Here is an 18,784-nt window from a genome sequence, read left to right on the forward strand (position 1 = left end):
AGCAAACGTTAATAAACAACACTATTAATGAAAATGAACTGTTTAACGTGTGTTTGGGGTCACTTCTATTATCTTTTAAATTCTTCAGTGCTGTTTTGTATTTATTTTAGCGGAACACATTCCTGTAGCTCCAGCAGCAGGTCATGGGTTCAGCTCCCAGTGAACGCATGGGCCGATCAAATGTAAATCTTCAATGTAAGTGAGCGACGCTGGATAAAAGCACGGATGTAAATGTGAGCGAGGCATCGGTCGGTTCGTCTCTGGTGAATGTGGCTTCGCCTCAACAGAACTCAGTCAGCCTTCGGTTCGGCTCAAACCGCACATGAGAAACGACACAGAGCGGCCCAGGCCGGCCTCCGCTTCATAAATAATGCTCTTCTGGAACAAAATTATACCCTGACACTGTCAGACATCTGAACGGATGGGCTGAAGAAACGCTGCAGAAGTTCTTCAGGATCTCTGTCTCGTTTTCCAGCGTAAACATCTAAACACGCTTAAATCAAGAGACGTTCGGTGGAGATGAGCAACGACGCAAGACACAAATTCATCAAAACTGAGAACAAATACCTGCCAGTGGAGACAGAAAGTGTTTAAACGAAGTTTATTTTTCTGACTCGACTGTCTTCCTTTCAGCGCAAACTTCATTTTGATGAATTTCTCAGAAAGCGAGCGTCAGAAGAGCAGCGAGACTAAAGCAAACACAAACAGACGCGACGCCGGACGTGATGGATGACGAGCGGAGCTTTAAAACAGCCGTTCTTCACTTCATCACCGTAAAATACGCCGCAACCCCCGTGACACGAGCTGAAGGACGAATTACACTGAACGACTTCCTCTGACACGCCATCTGTGGAAACTCCTGAAGATTCCTCTGTAATCCAGCACTATTCCTTACAAGGCATTCGGCTCTTTCCAGAGGAAAAAAAAAGCACATTTGAGAGGGGGAGAAGAAAACGAGACCTAAAACAACCCACAGTGTGTGTGTGTGTGTGTCCAAGAGTGTGTGACTGTGTACGTACACATATGAGTGTGCAAGCATGTGTGTGAGTGTGAGCGTGCAAGAGTGTAAGTTCATGTGTGTGTGTGTGTGTGTGTTCAAGTGTGTGTGCATGTAAGAGCACAAGAGTGTATGTGTGTGTGTGTGTGTGTGTGTATGTGTGTGTGTGTGTGTGTGTGTGTGTGTGTGTGTGTGTGTACGCCAAGCTTTGATTTTGGCATTGATGGGTCATAACGGCAGACAACAGATATTTAATTGTTTGAATTGCCAGGTCAGTTTATTAGTGTGTGTATATTGGTAGGGTCATGTCACAGCGTCTACTAAATTCTACATAACAAGCGATGTCTGACTTTGTAAACTATACTTCACTCCTTAAATATGAAGAGATCAAACAACAGATTCATGGGTTCATCCAAATTTCACTAAAAGCTTATGGACGTGATTATAATATCAGTCAGACATTGAAGTGAGTTGCTGTTTTTGTCTCTTGTGAGGAAGATTCATTCACTTGTTTGCCAATGAAACACATTTTGATCAGATTGAGTCATAAGTAAGTGACTTTTCTTTCTGCTTTAAAGATGTTTCCTCTGGATTGTTTGACTACTTGAAAAAGAATATAGGAAAATAGAACAATTCTTTTGTGTTTCCTGCTAGCTGAATTTCACATACATAAACAAAACATGACTGGCTCTAAACCTTTCTTTTCTTCATTCAAAGTTACTCTAGAGAAGTTTATGAAAACTCTGTTAATCCTAAAACAATGAAAATTGTAATTCTATATTCATCCTATCTTTTTAAGGTGAAAAAACATGACTACTATAGTTAAACCATGGTAACCACAAATTCAGTTTAACCATCATTTGTAGTAAAACTGTGGTTATACAAAAAAAAAACATGTTTACTGTTTGCGATACTCGCTCCGAGGTCCCAAATGATTCGCAAACCATAATTTCAGATCAGGAGTCCCCATCTGAATCGAATCAGTCACGATACGCGCTTTGAAGTCCCGATCTAAAACGATTCATGATTGTAGCGCTTCAAGACAGTGAATCATGTATGACTCAATTGTTCTAATTGATTGGGAGTTTCGAAAAGCTCCGTTTCACCCGTCACCATACGTGCTATTTATAATCATTACAATCGATGTGGAAATTCAAAAATGAATGGCTCTTTTGATGTGGGTTTTGCTAGTGAATCACTTGAACTGAATGATCAAAGTCACGAGTTTGAATCAATCGGAGCGGTTCCAGTATAAATGACTCACTCAGTTGATTCGGTTCATCTGTTCGTCCGCTTTTCTTGTCTTCAGTCATGTTTACACGACACTGTCAGTACTACTACTGGCTTAACTCGCTAGTTTAATGACATTAACTGAAATAAGCGGAAAAGTATGATGTTTACAAATAAAATATCCATATTTCCATTCCAAAGATGAAATCCAACACAAATCTACTCTATACTGAGGTGAGGTAACCGGTTTACTGCTAACTAGTGAAACACTGCATTAATATGACGAGCTGCAGCTCAAAATACATGTTAGATGGAAACACTGTGCATTATGAAGGAGTTTGTAGCTTAATTCACTGTATTTGAAATAGTTTGATCTATTTAGTAATAAATGATTGTTGTGTGTGATTGTATTAGTCTCTACAGAGTGACAGTCAATGTAAAGAGAGCAAATGGGAAAAACTCAAGTACACGCACAAGTGAGCAAGTATGTACAAGTGTGTTTGAGTGTGTGTGTGCGCGTGGGAGTGCTGTATGAGCTTAGTGTGTGTTTATTGTGTGTGTGTGTGTGTGGTTTAGAGAGCTCTATCACAGATATGTAATCACATTACATCATACACTGAAGGGCCCGGGGCCGAATGAGCTCACATTCACTGACACACATCTGTAAACACGTCTGCAGTGTTTGATTTGGCATTAATGTTCGTTCACTCACAGGAGAAGATCAATGAACACACACTACATCTGGATCTTCAGCTCTCAGACCACAGAAAAATCACATCAAAATCATGTTTAACGCATCAAAATAAGTTGAGCAATTTCAATTCAGCATAATTTCTAAGTTGGTTTAATGTCATTTAAGTTGCAACGACAGTTGATTACACTTAAAAAACTGAAGGCTTATGTTTTTGGTTCAAATAAGTTAAAATTATTTTATTTATTTTTTTACAGTGCAATATGATTTTGTGTTGTGATGAATGTGTTTTAACTAGTTTGTACGGCTCAACCAACCCAACTGAAGAGCAGTCTTATTTTAGCATCATTTACATACTATTTTATTTTTTATTAATATTTTGAAGTGGCTTTTATTTTTCTCTTTTCCCTTTTCATTTTAATTTTGGTTAAAGTTTTTGTAATTTTGTTGTGTTTTTGTCATTTTTATTAGTTGTTTGTAAAAAAAAAAAATAGTTCTTATTAATTGTTTTTTCAGTTTTAGCTATTTTAGAACATCAGGTTAAACTAAAAGAAAATGAAAGAAATGATTTCCTTCTGATTTTCAACTATCTGACATAAAATAAGTACATTTTTGATATTTTATTTTGCTTTGCATTTATTTTATTTAAAGAAATAAAAACAATGTTTTTGTTTGTTTTTAGTTTTAGTTTAAAGTTTGGTTTTTGTTATCAATAACAATTCTACAAAAGAGCTCAAAATCTCTTGTTCACATCAGCAAATAACAATGTAATTACTCTCACGCTATTTCTATGATGGTGATGTATGCAACTATAAGACATGAAGATATTAAGATATTCTAAAGATTAACATGGTGATTTTCTTTGAAAGAGTGCCTTTAGTGAAAAGCATATAAATCATTTCGATTTGACATTGTCCGTCGGTGAATCCGTAATGAAAGCCTCGTCCTGCTTTATTTAACTCCCTTTGGAAAGACGAGTCTCTTCGTCGGAGGCCATGCAGCGAGTGTGAATGCGTCTCAATCCCGCAGGATATTTTTACTCACGCCAGCATTCGATTCCTTCTTTAAAAAGGCATCTATTTCTGCTCCTGGATATATTATCGGCGCGGCTTATTTTCATCTACTCAGACTTATTTTTAAGAGCCTTGTAAGGCAATGAAAATGGAAACATCATTAGCTAAATATGTCTCTGGCAGGATATAAACGCACAAGTGTTTGATCTCAGATCTCTGTCCAAACGGGACGGTTCAGTTCGGTTCCTCGTTCGCAATCTGGGCTGAGCTGGAACGTCCCGATCGAACACGATGAGAGACAGACGGACGCGTTCTGCTGCGCATACTCGCGTGTGTATGTAATGTCAGTGCGCGGCAGAGAGGAAATGATGTCATGCTGCTACAATGAATCCTGCAACAATAGATCAACACGCATGCTGCGCTTCAGGGATCTGAACACATAAACAAACAGTCCCATTAAAACGCTGATGGATCTCGTACGCTTTCTAGAGACGTGTGGACAAAGCCTTCCTTTCCCGACTGCATCGTTATCCGTTTAATGAGTCGTGATTCTCTCGATAAACCACAGCAAACGGCACAGAGACGCAGGACACACTTTCACAGATCGACACCACAGCGCCACACACACACACACACACACACACACACACACATGGGTCATATCAATGATCTATAGTTTACACAGCATCACTCATTCACACACATACACACACACACACACACACACACACTCCGCCAAATCAAACAATCCAAACACTGATAATATGATCACTTCAACTAGTTGTGGTGAATTACACAACAGCTGTCAGGACCATTCAGCCACATTCACACAGCAATATTCATTAAATCATTAAAATAATTCATTAAAATAATGTTAAATAATAAAAAAAAACAAATAAACTAACTAAAATGTATTACATCATAAAAATGGCACATTTAAATAATTAATTAATTTTAAAATTGAAAGAAGTTAAAACACTTACTAAAAATGAATTAAATGATAAAAATGTTCAATTAAAACAATGTTAAAATAAAAAAACTGAATTAGACCTAACTAAAATTCAAATCATAAAAATGGCACATTTAAATAAATAATTTGAAAATAAAAAAATACAATACTAAAACTAATCAAACTATAGAAATGCTAAGTGACAAAAAAGCTAAATAAAATAAATCATGATAAATTAAACTAAAATGTAATGAATCATAAAAATGGTACATTTAAATAAGTATAAAAGAAAAGAAAATTAAAGCACTTGGGTCAAAGATGAAAAAGGGTTTAAGCATAAAAACAGTAAGTGTAGTACCGCTTATAATTGCTGTTTTTCCAAAAAAAAAAAGAAAATAATAATTTTCAGTTTAATTTAATTGCATTTTTGTTTTTTCTGAGCAATAAATAATTATCATACATTTTCCCCCTAATTTACAGAAGGCACCCACTCAAATGTCATTCGGTGTAACAATCCTGTCAGGCATATTTACAACAAAAATCAATTTATAACATTAAAAGACAAATTACTTTCACCCCAAATACTAATTAGTTGTAATACTACATTTTTTACATTTACTTTTGGTTTTGACGTTTTTACTAATTTAAAACACAATAAAATTTAATATGCTCCCTTAGTCTTTTATATACTTTAATCTGTACAAGTCAGAATAAGTATGTAGTTTGAATTTTTACATAAGTATTGTGTTACACTGAATGACAATGTTTATTATTTCAAACAAATTTGGACATTTTATTCTCCAACAACTTATTTGAAACCTTAAAAGTAGACCCTTTACTTACATTTACTGTGTTTCTATAGACATAAAATCACTTGTAACATCTGAACATCTTTGACCCACTTACAAAAATTAATTAAATGATACAAATGTGAAATTAAAATAATGTTTAAAAAATGATTAAATTATTTGTATTGTTATTATTTTATGCAACCAACATTTAACCCACAATGCCCCGTTTGTCTGTATGACGATACTGATTCAGTCTCTGGACTGGATGAAGTTTTCTCGTGCTCACGTTTCGTGTGATCACACGCGCTGTGAAAGGCTGTGTCTATGGACTGAACGATAGACTTTGGACTTAGTTCTACATGAGGTGAAAGGCAGGACACAGAAAGCGCAGCTCTGACCTCTCTCTGTCCTGCTCCAGCAGGCTGGTGAACTCGTCGCTCTTCCTCATGAAGTCGCTGTGGTTCCTCTTCTCGTCCTCCAGCCGGTTGAGCGTCTGTCTGTGAGCTCGTTCCACCAGCAGCAGCTGCTCCAGCATCCGTCTGTAGGTTTCCCGCTGCTTCTCCACCAGCCTGTCCAACTGACACACACAAACACGCTCAGAACACGCTAGGGGCCGGCGTGGATCGGCGGAGCCTGACGGAGACTCTCGTACCTCGCTCATGGGCTTCTCGTAGATGTCCTCCTGCCAGCTGCCGCTCTTGGCCTGGATGGCGTCTCTCTGCAGCGCTTTCAGCACGTTCTGCGGCGTCACGAAGCCGTATTTGCCCTCCAGCAGAGCCAGATCGATTTTATCGGCTTTGAGGACGGTGATCACCTCGTCTCTGGCCTGCAGCAAACACACGAGTGTCATTAAAACACAGACACATCTATGAATTCATTACGGTGAAGGGCTTCTGTGTTTCCATTTGAAATGGGATGAGTTTTAACTGCCTGGAGCTCTAATTAATTTTCCTTTATGTATGTTGGTTTAATTTCATCAGGGAGTGGCTGATGCCTCTCTGTTTTCTTTTAACAGGGTTTGATCATAAAAGTCAAGACATCACAGGTGAAAAGGTGAAATTTAACTAATGAACATCACCATACTTCCCCATTTGACTGATTACTACTAAGAACTTGACATATTTTTGTATTAGAATTTTTCTGAAACATTTATATATGCAACAATACGCCACAATTTACATTCGTTTCCAGAACATAAATCTGAAGACTGGATAAATCCAGGTACAAAATTCTAGTTTGGAGTTAAATGTTTTTACTGAGCGGATTTCAAAAAACATGAAACAGAAGTCAGAAAACATGAATTTCACTGTGTTTTTAGGAATGCCCTGTTATAAAAACTCAGGGAAACTATATATCAACAAACCCCTCAGTAAAACCCTCTAGAATATAGAGAGGAATAAACCTGCTAAGTTTGGTGTATGTAAGTGCTGCTGAGGTGGAGAAAAAACTCTTTAAAGATATGGATTGACATTGAAATTGACAGACGCAAATGGATAAAGTGCAATAAAAAAAACACTTAAATGTGTTTTTATTCCTGTCTATATTCTGAAGATTTTTACTGAGGGGATTTTAGACACCTCTTTTTATCACTTCTTAAATCAGGAAATACTGTCAACAGACAGGAAAAAAAATGTTTTCGCCATGTTTTTAAGAATAAAATGTTATAAAAACTCAGGACAGGTATATATCAACAAATCCCTCAGTACAAACCTTCAGAATACAGACAGGAATAAACCTGCTAAGTTTGGTGTGTGTAAGTGCTGCTGAAATGGAAAAAAACTTTTTAAAGATATAAACTGACATTGAAATCTACAGATTCAAATAGACAGAAAGTGTAGCCGGATGTTTTCTTTCATACTGTGACATTTGTGACCCTGGACCACACAACCAGTTATATGGGTCAATTTTTTGAAATTATTGTCTTTAGGATTGGACAATATTTGACCGAGATACAACTATTTGGAAAAACTGGAATCTGAGGGTCAAAACAAATTTTAAAAAAAATCAAAATATTGACAAAATCGCCCTTAAATTTGTCCAAATGAAGTTCTTAGCAATGCATATTACTAATCAAAAATTAAGTTTTATAAATTTACAGCAGGAAATTTACAAAATATCTTCATGGAACGTGATCTTTACTTAATATCCTAATGATTTTTGTCATAAAAGAAAAATCAATAATTTTGACCCATACAATGGGTTATTGCTACAAATATACCCGTGATACTTCAGACTGGTTTTGTGTTTTCAAGAATAAAGAACAAATGCAGGGCAGGACTTGGTTCTGTGCATTGGTTGTTGATTGGATGTTGAGATGTGGGCGTGGCTCTCAATAGTGTATGCAGATGAGCATAAGGGGCGGAGTTTAAAAGCACTGAATGATTGGAGAAATCCTGCATACGTCACCAGAGAGAAGATCTACGCAGAAAATCTAACATGCATTTAGAAAATAGACGATTGTGAGGTGATTTTGATTATGACGTGACCTGCAGTTCTCCTTCCAGCATGCTGAGGAGGAAGAGCAGATCGTCTCGAGAAAGGTCTCGGCTCTTGGCTGCCGTTCGCTCTTTCTGCGCTCGCCGTCTGTCGTCCGCCAGGTTCCTCTGGACGGTGGCCGTGTCTTCATGAGCGTGTCTCACGCCGTGACCGTCCTCGCGCGCGGACGTCTGCTGCCGCGCTCGTCCTCTGGGCGGAGACAGCTTCGCCTTCACCGTGTCCTCCAAACTGTTGCTGCGGGAACGCATGATCGAGCACCTGAGCGGGAAACACACAGGATTGTGGGAAACGGCACATAAAACACGAACCACGTTACAGTGTGCAGGACCTAAAGTCAAATCGTGTCAAGTACAGCGCTTCATACAATCCAGATTATTTCCAAGCAGCTTCACAGTGAAAATCAGGAGAGTAACAGCACGAGCGACGCAAACTTTAAAGCTCCTCTCTTTGTAGACGTCCTCAATTAGAAACATGATTCAGATGAAAGGCACTTTCATTTCTATTGTAAAACGGCATAAAGCATATTTTACGAGTAGAGTTCGTTCTTTATCTTCATATAAAAGCAGCTGAAGTCTGTGAAACGAGAGTGTTTGCACAGCATGTTCAGGCCGATCAGCGCTGATCCATTAATAAAGAGGAGATGTTCTGGGCACAGGCACACACTGATGTCACACACACACACACACACACACACACACACACACACAGCATGAATCTGTCATGATGTCATCTATAAAAGAAAGATAACAGCCGTAGATGTGAATGAACTTGCAGGACTAAACGAGCTCTGTCACACAAACACCCTGCAGAAAATGATGTCACACTCAGTATCTCTGTCTCGCTTTACATAATACATTTCTAAACATTCTTAAGTCAAGACACATTTACTGGAAAAGCTAAATTACTTATTAAAATGAAGCAAGTCTTTTGGTATTAAAAAAAAAAATTAGTCAGCGAGGTTAGAAAAATACTTTCGTTTTCCCTCTGAATTAAGTTGATTTTTCTGACCCCATTGGCAGAATTGTTTTTCCATTTTAAGCTTAAACTCTCAGTTGTGATCCTTCTAATATCTTAAGTAAGTATCTTAATTTTGACTTCAGAATGTTTGTACTGAAAAACAAGACAACACTGAGTCAGAAAATCTGATTTTGCAGTGCACAAAAACTTACAGTTTCTACGAACATGTCCAGTATTGTAGCCAGCCAGTAAAAACTAATCATATACTTTCACACACATTGAAAACACATGATCATACACACACATCTAATCATTATTCGTCTTCTGAAATTCTCCAGTATTTGTTTTTACAGACGTCATGAATTATAGTCACTTTCTGAACCTGAACTGAACTTGCCATTTCATCTGGTGATTTACTGACCTTCACACAGACATGAGGGTTTATGGCTGACCTCTGTGATGTCACTTCCTGTTTCAGGGTTTGCTTGACATATGACAATAAAATGCCTTCCTGCACGTGTTCAGGAGCCCCTGCTGGTCAATAGTGTAACTGCAGCTTCAGACTCCATTCACTCACATCTATATTTCATGATATTATAGTCCAGGGGTGGAGAGCCGCAGCCCTGCAGAGTTCAGCTCCAACCCTAATTAAAACTCACCTGCTTGTTGCTTTCTAGTCACCCTTCACACCTTGATTAGCTTGTTCAGGTGTGTTTGATTAGGGTCGAAGCAACACTGTGCAGGAACAACATTCGCCACCCCTGATACAGTCAGTGTTTTACTATTGACAGATTTCTCTTGAGACCTCTTGAGTCACATGACATTTTCAGCTCACGGGATTGGCTCGAAACCACCCGCCAGTAGAAAGAGAAAATATATTAATTATAATGGCGTGGATAAAATTCTTCTGGATTTTGTTTCTTGTATAATCTTTGATTGACTATATGAGTGTTAAAAATTGTTTAATCAGAATGTCATAATTAAATTTCTCCAATCATTTACTGCTCTTAAACTCCGCCTCTAAGGCTGACGCTCATCTGCATGTGCCCCGCCCACATCTCAACATCCAATCAACAACTGATGCTCAGAACTAAGTCCCGCCCTACATTTATTCTTTACTGATAATCTGTTGAACTCGAATGTCCTTTGCAATACAGAAGAAAAGATCACAATTTTAAATTATTATTTTAATGTGTCAAATAAATGTACGTTTCCAGAAAAATGTCAATTTGCTCTGTATCTTCCACACTTCAGTTACTCAGTTAGTAGTATTAGACAAGCTAAATTATGTTTTCTTTTTAAGATCTCTGTCATTCAGGAAGAGGAACTGAACTGTGGGTCAGAGGTCAAACATGAGCTGATCTCAAATCAGATGACATCATCGCTGGAGCTAATGCCGGGCTCTTCAACGCGCGGGTCAGAAGGTGAGAACACAGGTGTGACTAAACACACACCACACCTCTTCCTCACACACACACACACACACACACACACACACACATTCCAGCAGGCTGATGTCAAGAGGAGAGAGAGACGGACAGCAGCATTTCAGCAGGCGATCAAAACCGGTCGGTTGTGTTTGTGTGTGTTGATGGTCATATAGCGTGAGCAGGATTTGCTCTCATCTGTCAGTTTTATACATTACATAATCAACAACACAAAAGACTGAGAACAAGCATTTGCGTACGCCGTCTGGCCCTCAGGCTGTGTGTGTGTGAGAGAGAGAGTGTGTGTTTTCAGTTGTGTAACTGCAGATGAGGTGTTTTGTTCAGGGATTTGTGAGAGTAAATCAGTTCACACACGCTTCTCTCACACAGTTTGTGCAGTGTAAAAACCATTACGCCTAGAGAATGTCCCCACAAAATGTGTGTGAAAATATTCAGATGTGACCCACTTTGGAATTGTTACAATTTTCATAACTGTAATTTAATGACACATCTTTTCTCTGTAACTGATTACAGTTGCATTTTACTTTGGAATTAAATTACGTAACGCTGTTACACGTAACCAGTTACTCCCTGACACTGCAAATATACAGTTAAAACACACGCACACATTTAGATCAAACAAGGGTCAGTGCATGTTTAATTGTCCTCATTTTTTATAATGTGATTAAATCTGTGCATTTGCATTGCAAAACCACCAGTGTTTTGTTTTTATTTTACTGGGTTTATTTTAATTATTTAAATACAGATGCACAACTTAAAAAGAATCATATGTTAAATTGTTTATTTTTACTAACAAAGCAGCAGGCGTGCATGTCATCCTAAATAAAATGGTCTTTATATATTGTTTCGGACAAAGAGTGGACTTGTCTTGGGGTCATTTAAACACTTTGATCTTGAATCATACAAGTCATTTTAAGGATTATTAAATCCCCTTGGAAGTTTAACGAGGCCCCCTGGTGGTCACTGGCCCCTTTACGTTATTGTATGCCAATCACAAACATAGTTAATGTGAATCACTGTTCATTTTTATTATTTGTTATGCTTATATTATATCTGTGCATTCCTTAAAGCGCATGAATAAAGTCGGCTGTATATCTGTGAACATTTGGGCTCCTGTCTGCTCCCACATCAGAGATAATCAACCCCAAATGAGGGGGATTTTAAACCATTTAAGATAAAGAGACATCTCAAATCTGAAAGCTGTGCATGCACACTATATTTACTGTAGGTGCCACCTAAAAACATCAGGACTTTACCATTTTTGGAGCCGTCGTGATGGACTGACCTCATACACAATCCAGCGCATACTCACAGCCTTACGTCTGAGTACATTTAAAATGTTCTAGAAACCGCAGCTGAGATAAAACAAATAAAGTAATCACGATATGACGTGCTGTTTACATATTTGGATTATGAAAAACTCCACGAGGTTGAGAGGCTGTACTTTAGTTGAGAATAGACATCATTACATCAACCAAACCAGACCCACTGCAATGTTTGTCAAACGTTTCATTTAGGTTTGTGAATTGAGCAGACGCACGAGAGTTTCTCATTAACACACAAAACGGAGCCGAGCGGCACGAACATCTGATTTTCCTAAATTACATAATAACGCTTTCTGCAGTGAAAAAGTGCATCTCCTGTTGTCTCCCGCATCAAAATCAACCACATATTCGTTTACAGCTGTTTTGTCTTGTAAACAGTGTTTGATCTGTGCAGATTTCTCTCCTGATTCAGACCAGAGCAGCGTTATTATGAATTATGGACTTTTAGTTCAAAATGTCTTAACGATGGATTTGTTTCATCTCAAGATGTGAACTGATGGACTGGAGTGGTGTGGATTACTTGTGGATTATTGTGATGTTTTTATCAGACTCTCATTCTGACGGCACCCATTCACATCCACTGGTGAGACAGTGATGCGAAATTTTCAGCGAATGTTCATTTGCGCTTGATTTAAAACAGAGCTCAAGCAGAGACGGTTCTGCGGATGATTCAGACGATCTCTCTTTCTCTCTGTAATACTTGTCAAATGTTGTTGATAAACACTTCTGCAGATAAATGACAGCCTGAGAATAACAGGAAGGATGCGATTATTAAAAGAGTGTTTTTGAAACACATGCAGAGACAGATGACAGATGTTTGTGACGGATCTGTTGTCGGTCTGTCTGGGTTTGTTTGGTTCTGCTGGTCTTCATCACATATCTGAGAAATGTGGCACCTCAGTACTGACCCAGATTCTGCTCATTCCTCAAACGGACTGAACTACGACGCGGCCGGAGCTCGGATCGGAGAACGCGTCATCACACGCAACCATCACTATTGACAAACACTGATGAAATCTCCATGGCAACAGAGGCTCGTCCCGGTGAGGTCATAACGAGAATATTCCTGAATTCCTGAATTCCTGAATTCCTGAACGCTGAGCTAAAAACCTGCAAGTGCTCTTTAAACTCCGCTGGAACTCACTGCGCTTCTGACCAACACACAAGAACACAACACACATTAAAATAACACTTCATTCGATGCAGTTCATCGATTATTTTAAGATTTGAGGGTAATTTTGATCAACACGGAGTCTAATGTCAGAAATGACCGTGATGAACTCCCTCACATCAGATGTTCTGGGAAAGCGTCCAGGACCGAAGTGGGTCACGATCTGCGTTCGGACCCGCGCTTGCAGTGTGTGCTGCTGCGGTTGCCATGGAAACGACATCCCATGACCTCAGCTTGCGAAATCATCATGTCATTGTTTAACAGGCTGATAGTGCTGAAACACGGAAACGGGGAAAACCCCTTCAACTTCCGTGGAAATGAGAACACGGATTCAGATATCAGACGACAGGTGCAGCGGGAATCATCTGACACACACACACACACACACACACACATGCATTCAGTGATCAGCAGATGGCAGCAGTGAGTCAAACTCCTCTAATACTGATGGGTCAGCATCACATCTCTGTGTGTGTGTGTGTGTGTGTTCTTGTTTTTATATCCTGGTGGGGACCAAAACCTGAATACACACTCATGGGGACTCGTGTCACTGTGGGGACCTAAATTGAGGTTCCCAAGGGGAAACAAGTTTATAAATCATACAGAATAAGTTTTTTTGAAAATGTAAAAATGCAGAAGGTTTTCTGTAAGGGTTAGGTTTAGGGGTAGGGTTAGGGTAAGGGGATAGAAAATACAGTGTGGACAGTATAAAAACCATTGCACCTATGGAGAGTCCCCACAAAGATAATAAACCAGACGTGTGTGTGTGTGTGTGTGTGTGTGTGTGTGTGTGTGTGTGTGTGTGTGTGTGTTTTAACACAAGATAATTTACTTTTTTGTAACATTTTCACTAAGAAATCTGTAGTAAATTTCACAACACATCAAATAAAACAGGACATTTTGAAGTAGAAAACCTGAAATAGTATTTTCATGTAAAAAATAATCTTTGTTTACAACATAGAAAAATTATTTCTTACAGTGTACCGTAAACACACTTGAGATACTGTATCCCACAATGCACTACGCCAACCTTCCATTTACAATGTGATGAATCAGATGAATCAATTTGGTAACACTTTACAGTACAGGTGCACAAATTTGACCCTGGAGCACAAAACCAGTGTTAAGTATCACGGGTATATCAGTAGCAATAGCCAACAATACATAGTACGGGTCAAAATTATTGATTATTCATTCATTTATGCCAAAAATTATTAGGATATTAAGTAAAGATCATGTTCCATGAAGATATTTTGTAAATTTCCTACTGTAAATATATCAAAACTTTAGACAACTTTTTCTCAATATTTTGATTTTTGCACCCTCATATTCCAAATACTAAAGTAGTTGTATTTCGCCCAAATATTCTTCTATCATAACAAATAAATCAATGGAAATATTTATTTAGCTTTCAGATTATATAATATTGTTGAGGCACAGGACTAACTAATTCTAAATCCATAACCACAATGACATATTACTTAACAATTAGTTAACAGTTCTGTGCCTCAACAAGTAAAGTCATAACATAATGATACATTTGCAAATCATTAGCTAATGATTAATTAAAGCAGACAACTGTAAGTTGAAGTACATAGTTTTGACCACTGTGGTAATTAACATATGAATTTACATCATTAGTTAATATAATATGTTATTAGGAACTAATACAGTATGACACATTTAACTAATAAAAATGTACTATTTGCTTAATCTATGAATCACATAGAATGTTCATTAGTTGTTGATGTAGTAGTCATTAATAAATGGTTTAGTTAAGTATGAATTAATGCATATTTGTGCACCCGCATTGTAAAGTGAAAATCTCATTACTTTTTTATTACAGTGACGATAACTGAAGTGATGAGCTCATGTGACAACAAAGTTTGAAACGTTGCATACAACACTGCATATTGCAATTGTTTTAAATGAGCAGGCAGGGAACATTAATGCTGTGTGTGTGTGTGTGTGTGTGTGTGTGTGTTTACATTCATCTGTAAACAATGAGAACAAAGTCTCTCTGGATCATCATTCATCAGATCATAAACATGCTTCTGGAGCTCTGAATGAGTCTGATATGAGCTGCAGTCTGTGTTTAACTACCGTCTGCACAATTACTCTGAGATTCGCTAATTAAAGCCAGTAATTAATGCAAGTGCTATATTAATTAATGCATGTCTGAATGAGCAGGTGCAATGAGAGCGGAGCTAAAATTACAACAACAAAAACCCTTCAGCAATATTTGGGTTTCACACATAAAATAAACCCATGCGTGTGAATCTGCCCTTATTTGTGATGCTGCGCGTCTGTGCTCAGCGCGTATGATCGGCCTGCAGCCTCGCCGCTAAAATTAGGGTCACTCGATACCCCGACACTGAGCGACGGGTGCGAGACGCACAAAATACCGGCCACACGGCAAACCGGACATATGGAGCGCACGCACAAACACGACATCCATATGCCGGATGATTCCAGGCCGTTCAACACCACAACATCCTGATTGATTGTGTCTTTCACAGCACTAACTTTAGCAAACCCCATCAGCTGTCTGAAAACCTGTACGACTACAGCTATCATCAAGTGCTACGGCTCGACTTTCGATTAACTTCTCGGTTAAACTGCTTATGGTTGGGCGAAGTGACCAAAAACCAGATATGCATGCACCACTTCATCTGATACGCACACAGTTACTTCACCGCAGGCCAGCTCTTCATGAAATGGACTAAAATGAGAAGCTAAATAAAATAAAGAGATTTTACTGCACATACATGCCTACTTCATATGTAAATGAGGCTTGTTTGGACTGAGTCTTATTTCACACTGTCACTGCTGCAAATGATCTACTAGAGATCAGTCGAGTTTGAGTGGATTCGCTTCACTTGCATAATCACAGATTTATTCCATCAGTACAGATGCAGATGGCTGATTTAGCCTTTGACTAGTTCATGTGTAACTAGAGCTGTAACTCGGTCTGCCGCACAGTGTGTCTGATCAATAGGTCACGAAGGCAGAAGTAAACGCACCCCAGACAGACGCTGTAGTTTATCTGTGCTAATGTGCGTCTCCTCATTGATCTCCTCCGTCTGCAGGAACATCTGCCTGCTCTTCACTAGAGTCCGGTGTGTATTGATCCAGACGGAAATCAATCTCAAGCGTTTAGCATTTCATTCAGAAAGTGCTGGAACAATGTGGACTGTACACAATGACACGAGACACTGGCGCACTGCGTACTGTAAACTACAGGAGAAACAGTATATATAATTATCATTATCATTATAGTTAATGTGATAGTTATCACTATAGTTATCATAACAGTGTTAGTTTATGGAGTGGGCCTCTAGTGTTTACTGCTCAGTCTGGAAAATGAATGTCAGGTCAGTGCGGTGCATTGTGGGATACAGTGTTCTTCTGTATGATGCACATGTAGACAAGCAGCAGCAAATCTGTGGATTCACTACTGCACACACACTCATCATCTGATCGCGATCACTGTTAGTGTGGGGATGAGAGCGGTCGTGAGCCGGTCGAACTCACCTCAGCGTGTGTGCGGCGGGATCACGCTGCGGTTCATGCAGGACGCGTCCGGACGGCCCGTGTGCTCCTGCGGCTCCTCGTGCGTCACAGAGCTGCGGGTCAAAGACAGAAAATAGCTTGATAATTGCTGCTGTCATCTGACGAATGCCAGAGGGGAACAAGGCCGCGCTGACACTCCGGACCCCGCTGGTCAGATTTAGGCCTCTGATCCACAGAGAGCGGCCGCTAACAAAGGAAATTATGATCGGCACACGACGGGCGGCATTTTTGGCCAATTAAAGCCCACCGTACGCAGTCGCAGCGGGTATATTTATCCAGACGAGGAAAACTCACACCGTAAGACACGCTGATGTGACGGCATTTCAATGAGACGCCTGGAATGACACTCAAACACACAGCGAATAATTTCATGACATATTAATAGAGCAACACACAGAAATGCAGATACTTCAGCCACAGAACGGCATTCATTAATGAATAAATGCAGACCACACATTGAGCACTGCACACACACATCAATACAGTTATTGTTATCATTATAGTTATTGTTATAGTTTCAATACATAATAATGTTAACTGTAACTAGATAAAAACGTTTGTCAAGACAAACTTAAGGTTGGCTTGAGAAAGCTTAGCTTGAAAGCTTAAAGCAGCTGTAAAAGCTTGAAGTTTGAGAATTTAGACAGATTACATTGATATTGTTACTAGTATGTTTCTAGCATGTTGCTAGCATGATTAGCAAGTGACTAGCATGATTAGCATGTAAATAGCATGTTGCTACCATGATTACCAAATTACTACCATGTTTCTAGCATGATTAACAAGTTACTAACATGTTGCTAGCATAATTAGCAAGTTACTACTGTGTTATTAGCATGATTACCAAGTTACTAGCATGTTACTGGCATTTTATTAGCATAATTAGCATGCTAGCATGTTTCTAACATGATTAGCAACTTATTATTATGTTGTTAGCATGATTAGCAACTTACTATTATGTTGTTAGCATGATTAACATGTTACTAGCATGATTAGCACGTTACTTGCTTAATACTAGCATGATTAGCATGTTACTAGCATGTTGTTAGCATGATTAACAAGTTACTAGCATGTTGCTAGCATCTTGTTTACATGATTATCAAGTACTAGCACGTTATCATGATTAGCATGTTGCTAGTGTGTCGTTAGCATTATTAAGAAGTTGCTACCATGTTTCTAGTATGACTAGCAACTTACCAGCATGTTGCTAGCATGATTAACAAGTTACTAGCATGTTGTTAGCATGATTAGCATGTTACTAGCATGTTGTTAGCTTGATTAAGAAGTTACTTGCATGATTCTCGCATGATTAGCATGTTACTAGCATGTTGTTAGCATGATTATCAAGTGACTAGCACATTATTATGATTAGCATGTTGTTAGCATGATTAAGAAGTTACTAGTATGTTGCTAACATGATTAACAATTGCACACACACACACACCATTGACATCATTACAGTTAGGGTTATCACTTTAGTTATCATTATAGTTATTGTTATAGTCATATCATTCTTGATATTTGTTGTTGTAGTTTTCAGATCTCAGATTTTGTGAGGAGAAGATCATTATGGAACAGAAGCAGCTTCATGTGTTGTATTGTGAAGAGCTAGAAATAAAAGCGTCTGACTCAGATGATCTGATCTGTTCTCCTCGTTCACTCGAGTCTATTTTTAATGTCTCTCTGCTGAAACACAACTGAGACCTTTGAGCAGACAGATTCTAGGACGGTCAGATGTTTCATCTCTAGTTCCTCAGAAAACCAGCAGTAAGAAGAACAGAACACATGCTGCACAAATCTCATTATCCAGAATAAGCCTCGGCTAATCAATGTGTGAGAAGTTTGCTCCTCTGACCGCTATTAATAGGCTTTTTCCCAGAGCGCTGGAAACTGGATCCCTGATCTAAAACGGAGCGTGGCTGACCCGAGTGCTGCTGACTATCTGACCAACATCACACTCGCATCAGACTGACACCGCTGCTGCCGGGACAACCGCACAAACACTGACGAGGCCCCGCCCACGACACACCCCCGTTACCATAGTGACCCTCGCGTTACGCTCCCACAACATCCACAATAGAGCGGCTAAAAACAGATGATCAGACACGAGTATTTCAGTATCACTGAGATACTGCTATAGTTT

General features: G+C 38.9%; 1 protein-coding gene across 2 annotated transcripts in view; it reads right to left on the bottom strand.

The window, feature by feature from the left end:
• Nucleotides 1-18,784, bottom strand: part of filip1l (filamin A interacting protein 1-like) — a 40,882-nt gene that overhangs the window by 18,519 nt on the left and 3,579 nt on the right. Inside the window, exons 2-5 of one of the 2 annotated variants that reach the window (XM_051123451.1) lie at nucleotides 16,603-16,694; nucleotides 8,158-8,425; nucleotides 6,324-6,497; nucleotides 6,070-6,248 (exon numbers count right to left, since the gene is read on the bottom strand). In XM_051123451.1, the coding sequence (XP_050979408.1) occupies nucleotides 6,070-6,248; nucleotides 6,324-6,497; nucleotides 8,158-8,415 (611 nt within the window). In that variant the 5' untranslated portion in view covers nucleotides 8,416-8,425; nucleotides 16,603-16,694. The remainder of the gene's footprint in view (nucleotides 1-6,069; nucleotides 6,249-6,323; nucleotides 6,498-8,157; nucleotides 8,426-16,602; nucleotides 16,695-18,784) is intronic. The other variant, XM_051123452.1, reaches the window with a different exon arrangement.

Source organism: Labeo rohita, chromosome 11 (assembly GCF_022985175.1).
Source record: "Labeo rohita strain BAU-BD-2019 chromosome 11, IGBB_LRoh.1.0, whole genome shotgun sequence".
Classification (NCBI taxonomy): domain Eukaryota; kingdom Metazoa; phylum Chordata; class Actinopteri; order Cypriniformes; family Cyprinidae; genus Labeo; species Labeo rohita.